The following is a 6,634-nucleotide window of genomic DNA, read 5'->3' as shown; positions in this document are numbered from 1 at the left end:
CACATCACCGAGTCGCTCGGCCCTGCAGGCTTCGATTGCTGACCACCGCCGGGGGCTATTCGAACTGCTGCTCCCGCGAGCCGTGGCCTTTGTCCCTGTAGACGCTGCCAGGTTAAAGAAAGAAATTTTGCTGTGGTTAAAGTAAGAAAGCCGAAGGAAATTGGACCCAGGGTAGAGTTCGAGGTGTGCATATCGGGGAGAGGGTGTCCTTTCTCTATCTGCTCATCCCGAGTTCAGGTTATTCCCTGCCGGGGTAGATTTCCATTTGGCGAGAGAATTATGAGCGACGGTCCCCTCGCTGAATTTCCAAACATTCTTTGGAAACCCAAAGGACAGGGCTGTTTTTCTCATCTGAGGCCCAAACAGGAATGAAAGTGATATCCAGGAAAGAGATCACGGCCGCTTCTTCCGAGGGGAGTGGGGTCGGCGTAGGGGTGGGGTTGCGGGCTGGAGTTGGCGGGGACGAAAAGGGGCAAAGGTGAAGCGCCCAAGTTCCGGAACCCGGGAGGCGCTGGGGCGCCTAGCCAGAGGCGGCTACCAGGGCGCATTTGTGGGCCAGACAGATAGGTGGCACTCGAAGCCCGGAAAAAAAAGGCGAAGGCGCCTGCCCCGAGTGGCCTCGGCGGCCGCCGCCGCCACCATAAAGCCCGCGGCGAGATTGCGACCGGCGCCAGGTGAGTAATAGGCAACGAAATCCAGAGAGATTGCAAGCCGTTCACCCCAGTCCATCAGCGCCAGGAGAGTTACTTATTAACATCGCTATATACAAATAAGATACACAGGAGATTAAAAAACAGTAAGGAGGAAGGAAAGCCCGCAGGAGAGGCCGGACACATGTTTGAGCACTGTCCCTAAATTTGGGGGGCGGGGGGGTAGGGAGGAGGCAAGCGATCTGGGCTGGAAAAGGAACGCATTTTTCTCTCTTGGAGGCCGAGTTATTTTCTCCCCAATTTGGAAGCGCACAGCTGGGCGCAACCAGCCCACTACTACCTTGTCAGGCGCGTGGGCACCGAGCATTTTCGTTGCGCCGAGAACCAGCCCCCTTGGGCACCAGCCACCGCGCGTCCGGCTGCACACCCTGGGGATCCCTGGCCCGAAGGGGTTGCTTTGACCCCAAAGGTCTTCAGGCCCTCCAAGCCCCACCCCCCACTCTGGTTGTCTTCCTGCTCACTCCCTGAGACAGCTCTGGAGAGGCCGTGGGGGTCCCCACGTGCCTGATCGGGGATGGAAGGGGTTTTGCCCCCCTCTCCAAAAGGTCTCGACCTCAATCCTCTTCCAAGTACAGGACCGGGAGGCGCGGGGCGGGGGATGTCCTCCTCGCCGGCCGTTCAAGAGGCCTGAAGGTGATAGGGACGTGGGGCCGGGCAGGCGGGCTCCGGAGGGGGGGGGCGAGTCAGCCGCCAGCCAGGCTCCAGTTGGGCCCTCGCGTCATGGGCCCCAGGGCAAGAAAAGGCCTAAGGACTAACCCTCGAGAAACTTCCCTTACCTCCCCCCACCCCCAAGACATAGAGACAACTCCGAGGTGAGCCTGGGGGTGGGGAGATTAAAATTGACTGGGCCCTGGCATTTTTTTTTAATTGAATGTTTTAAAGATAAATTGAACTTCAAAAGGCAACTTCCTAAACTCTTGGAGACGGGTGAGAAGTAAGGATCGCCCTCGGGGGCGACTTTTACCTTGGAGGAGGTGAAATAGGCGCCTTTCAAATGCAAGGAAGACTTTCCTCCTCCCTCTCGAGACACAGCTAAGTTTGCGCAGAACTGTCGGCGCCCTGCACGCACAGCCAGAGGATGGATGGGGCCTCGTAGAGGCGCCCCGGGCCAGCCTGGTGGGGTCTAAGACACCCGGGACTGCCGGGTGGAGTGGGGGCGAGAAGCCTTCCTCTTGATCCATTTCTCCTACAACCTGGAGGAGTCACCGGCTGGCCAGCGGCTCTGGTCGCCTGGGGATTCTGCTAGTCTTCCCCCCCCCTCCCCCCCCCCCCCCGCGCCAACCACATTGTGCAGGAGATATTTTTGACTTGGAGTTCCCAGATCTGTCTCAAAAGGGAGAGCGAACTTAAACCGAAAAAAAACCGTTCCTGGAGCTCAAACTTATTTTTGGTCGAATTCCTGTGGGAAAAGCTGACTTCGGGACAGGACGGGTCTTTTCCTATTAAAATTTAAGTATCTGAAATTACTATTCTTTCGAATTCAGATCAGGCTCCTTTTCTCTGCCGTTTTGCTCCCTAATTTAAAAGAAAAGTATTTTCAGATTGAAGCGGCTCCGCTGTAGTACGGGACTTTTGTTCTTAGCTTTGTAACTTGAGTGACATCTCATTTTGGTTGGCTGGGGGCGGTCTTAAAATTATTTAAAGGCAAGGGAAAGGGGGTGGGGGGCCAAAGAAGAGACAGAATCCTCTCCGGTTCTCTACCTTCAGGGAAAGTTGCGAGAAAGCATTTAACACAAGGCCCAAAAACATTTCAATAAAAATTTATTGAAATTTCAGTGATGTTTTAAAGAGGAAAAAAATACAGAAAACCAAAGAACTCGCCAACTATAACACAAAATATACCTTCATGGATTTTTGTCTTTAAACCATCCCTCAGCACCTGACTTTTGAACTGAGACTCTCTCTATAGGCACCAATTCAAAACGCCATCAAGATTGACAACAGTAGTTAAATTCCACTTCATTTGGAGGAAATCAGAGACTAGCAGATACAAATATGAAAGGAAAGTTGGGAAGTCAAACCACAGTCTCTGCACTCCCCCCCAGCCCACACCAATCCCAGGACCAATCTCAGGGTGTTATATTTTCAGGAATTTCAAGTGGAGCTGGGAAGTGCTAACTCCTCCCCAATTTTGGCTAAAATAGGGAAACAGCACTCCCCCCCACACACACAACCCCAACTCTTGACATTAAAAAAGAAAAATAAATTTTGCAGACAACTCTTTTGAAAGTGTGTAGATGTCGGTGCAGAAAGTCTTGTTTTCTAGTGTGAACAGCAATTCTGTGACCTGGAAATAAAATTGACTAAAAGAAAACAAGAACAAAAACCTGACAATTGCAATCATATTTACACAGAGCTATGTACAATGTCAATAAATTAAAGTTTAATTTTCCAAGCATTTTCATATTCCACCTATTTACACGAGTTATCAAATAATTACATAAATACTTTGTCTAATAGTCTCGCTTCTTCTTTATTTTTTTTTAAACCTTGTTATTGCATATACAGGAAAGAACAAACTGCCGAAGAGGGACGTCAATCCAGCTACAGAGCTCAGATAAAATAAATTCAGTTTTTATTTCCCCCACCCCTTCTCTGTGTCCCCCCCACCCCCCACTTCCTTGGGGTTGCAGACTTGAGCGCACAGGTTGAGAGGGGATGGGGTTGTGTTGTTTTCTCTAAAAGCAAGCGTTCAAAATAAAAACCACAAATATACTACTGTGGAACATGCAAGAAGAGACCTATAGCGGCTCTTAAAACATCACAAGAATATTAAAAAGACACAGATTTCCTTAATATAGACTAAACAAGAATGGCAGGGACCTCCCTCCCCAAACAAGGCTGCTCAGTAATTTATTGAGAACCAATATGCAAGTCACTATGAAGTTTTTCACTCTTCACAATCATGTTTAATGTATGCATTTGCCCCCGATTTTTAAAAATTTTATTTGTTTCCACTTGACACGGTGAAAGGAAAAAAAAAATAGATCATATAAATCCACATTGAGGGAAATGCCTTTCAACACCTCTCCCCCCTGGAGGGCTCAGCTACCTCTTCCTGGGGCCACAGCTTCCAGACCAGCCTGGATGGCAGTCTCAGGACACAGATGCGATGCTTCCACCCGGTGGCTCGATGCAACAGTGGTTTCTGAGCCCCCCCCCCGAATCTGAGCCAGAACCGAGATCTATAAACCTTGCCAAGGCGACAGGGTCTGTCTCTCGGACATTCTCAAGGGAGTCGATTGCCCCTTCCCAGACACCACTGCAAAAGGAAGGGGGTAACCCCACGGCCCGTGGTTTAGTTTACATCCAACAAAGTGCGCTGCAGATCTGACTGAACTGGAATGAAGAGACTTTTCAGGAGGGGGTCTAGGGGGACGCGCTGCGGGACCTGTCGGGCTTGGCTTCCAAGCCACTGACCAATCGCTGGATACTCTGAAGTTCGCTGGTGGCCGCCTCCTTCTCGGAGCAGAGTTTGGGCGACAAGGACACAGAGCTGGAAGAGAGCGTGGAGGAACGGCTGTTAAGTTCTGAGCCCGAGTCCACGGCCACCGAAGCGGGGCTGGAGGCCAGGGCAGCGGCCTTGCCGTCCAGGGGCCCCGCGGCCGGCGCCATGGAAGGCAGCGCGGTGGCCAGCAGGCTGCTGCTGTCGGGGACCGGCACCGGAATGGAGTAGGGGCTGTAGCGCAGCCGCGGGCGCATGCTGTTCAGGCTGAGGAACGGGTGGCGGTGCACGGAGCTGGAGGCCGCAGCCGAGGAGGCGGCAGCTGCTGCGGCCATGTACGTGTAGGGGTAAGGGAAGAGGCTTCCAAAAGGCGACATGGCCAGGCCCTGGGGAAGGAAGAGAAACCACACTGAGATCAGGGACTGCGGGGCGGGGAGGAGCCAGTCTCCTCCAAATCCTCCCCACCACCCCGGCAAAGCCTTTCCTTTGGGGCACTGGGATGATATGACATGGCTAGATTCCAGTCTTAGCTATGTCCCCCTAGGCAGAGGAATGGAACCACTGCATCTCAGCCTCCTGATATGAACAATCAGGGAACAGCAAAGCATCATATACTGATTGAGGACTGGTGTTTGGAAATAAGGTAATGGCCACAACTGTCACACATAGTATCTGGCCCACAGCACCTAGTCCCACCTACCCCCCCCCCACAAAAAAATTTGCTGCACCTGTTAAGTGGGCTATGGATTCAGTCGAACCCAGAGATGGCTGAAGGAAAACCAAGGGGACATGTTATGAGACTTTTTTTTTGGGGGGGGGGGAGGCATTCTTATCCTCTCCAATCTCTGATTCCAGTTGCAAGTTTCCCAAATGAGACCCCCAAATAAGTATGGAATATGTGAAGCAAAGCAAACTGAGTGGGGTGGCATTTGGCTGTCCGAGACAAAGAAATCACCTGGCCTAATTGTTGAGTGTCACAGGTGGGAAACTGAGGCAGGCTTCAGGGGCCCAGGGATTTATTCAGCTAATAAGTGGCAGAAAGAGACTTTAAAATGTAGGGAGCCTGGGTCTGCACCATGCCTAGAGTGTTTGAATGCCCAGGCCGGTGCACATGCACCTATTACTGCTACCTGTGACCCAGTCTCCAGGAGAATCCTTCAGGGGACAGGGGAGGAACTGAGAGAGGCCACAAGCCAGCCCTTTTTCTCGGCCCCCTCCTCCCCAAGAGGGGAGGCCAGTCCTGCCTTGTGGCTCTAGCAAGGGAGACAAAGTGTTCAGCAAAACAAAAGCAAGGGCTTGCAGAAAATCCCAGAGAACCTTTTCAGCAGGTTCAGAGCATTCTGAGCGGCCTGAGCCTGCTCCCCAGCACAGCTGTCTGACCATACGGAGGCCTGCCACAGCCCCTGCTGGTCCCTCTCCTCCAACATTTCCCACACGTGCTCAAACTGTTAACCCTATGGGGGACAGGCTGGCCTACTTGGGGTGGGGGTAGGGAGCAGAGACTGAATGAATACTCAACCCAGAAGTCACTTCCCACCCCCCAGGCCTCAGTCACCCTCTAGTCCTTGGATTCCTGGGGAACGGTTGGCTCTCTGACACTAGAGATTTTAGCTCCAAAACTAAAATCCAAAAACCCTGAAAAAGGCCCTGGAGTCAGATAGCCTGGGACAGAGTCTCAACTCCACCAAGGACTAGCTGTGTGACCTCAGACAAGTTACTCAACATCTGCAGGCCTCTTCCTCTCCAGCTGAGAAGTGGAGGTGTCAAAAGTCCCGCTGAAGGTTTAGATCAAAAGAGTCAGAAGAGATGAAGGGCCTAGGAGACAGCCTGCTGCTCCGTGAGCACTAGGTCCCGCTGTTATCTCTAGCACTATCTACTCTGCAGGAAACAGCCCTGGGGAAGCCTTTTTAGGAGGGGGGGGTGAGGTCATGATGACTCAGTGAGTTAAATCTTGCACCTAGTAATGGGTCGATTAAAAATAATAGTTTGTAATGACTGTTATTATATATTATTATTCTAAGGCAAGGGAGCTGCTGCGAGGGTCTGGAATCAAAAGGTGGGAAAACCGCAGCTGCTGAGGCAGAAAGAGGGGACACCTACCTGAGAGGCCAGGACGTGCTGCTGGAGATGGAAGGGCAGGGTGGCCGCAGATGCCCCAGACAGTCCCTGCGCAGCGGCGGCAGAGGCCATGGCCGAGGAATCCAGGCCCGAGACGCCAGTAGAGGCCCCGGACACGGTGGCCAGCAGGGGCCCCATGCCCGCGGCCATGCTGGAGAAGGCGCCCCCCATGGCGAACTGGCCGGGATGCAGGAACAGTGGGTGCCCGTTGAAGAACTGCTGGCCGGCCAGGCCCGGCGCGAAGCCCAGGCCGGGCAGGGGGCCCTGGGCCAGGTGCGCGGCCGCGTCCGTCTGCACTGTGAGCGGCGCGAACGCCTCCTTGCCTGGCAGCGCGCGCGCCTCCTCGACCTTGGCCGTGGCC

At 53.1% G+C, this 6,634-nt stretch overlaps 1 protein-coding gene across 2 annotated transcripts in view; it reads right to left on the bottom strand.

Annotated features, from left to right (window-relative positions):
* Window positions 1–2,454: 2,454 nt before the first annotated feature.
* The window catches only part of Tbx3 (T-box transcription factor 3), a 12,868-nt gene continuing 8,688 nt past the window's right edge, over window positions 2,455–6,634 (bottom strand). For both annotated transcript variants that reach the window (XM_015502547.2, XM_015502548.2), the window contains 2 exons: window positions 6,256–6,634; window positions 2,455–4,541 (listed from right to left, as the gene is read on the bottom strand). The exon at window positions 6,256–6,634 is cut by the window's right edge and continues 259 nt beyond it. In XM_015502547.2, coding sequence (XP_015358033.1) covers window positions 4,080–4,541; window positions 6,256–6,634 — 841 coding nt within the window. In that variant the 3' untranslated portion in view covers window positions 2,455–4,079. The remainder of the gene's footprint in view (window positions 4,542–6,255) is intronic.

The sequence above is a fragment of the Marmota marmota genome, unplaced genomic scaffold, assembly GCF_001458135.2.
Source record: "Marmota marmota marmota unplaced genomic scaffold, marMar, whole genome shotgun sequence".
NCBI classification, from domain to species: domain Eukaryota; kingdom Metazoa; phylum Chordata; class Mammalia; order Rodentia; family Sciuridae; genus Marmota; species Marmota marmota.
The sequence above is the reverse complement of the archived record's forward strand: the minus strand, read 5'-3'. Positions and strand labels throughout refer to the sequence as shown.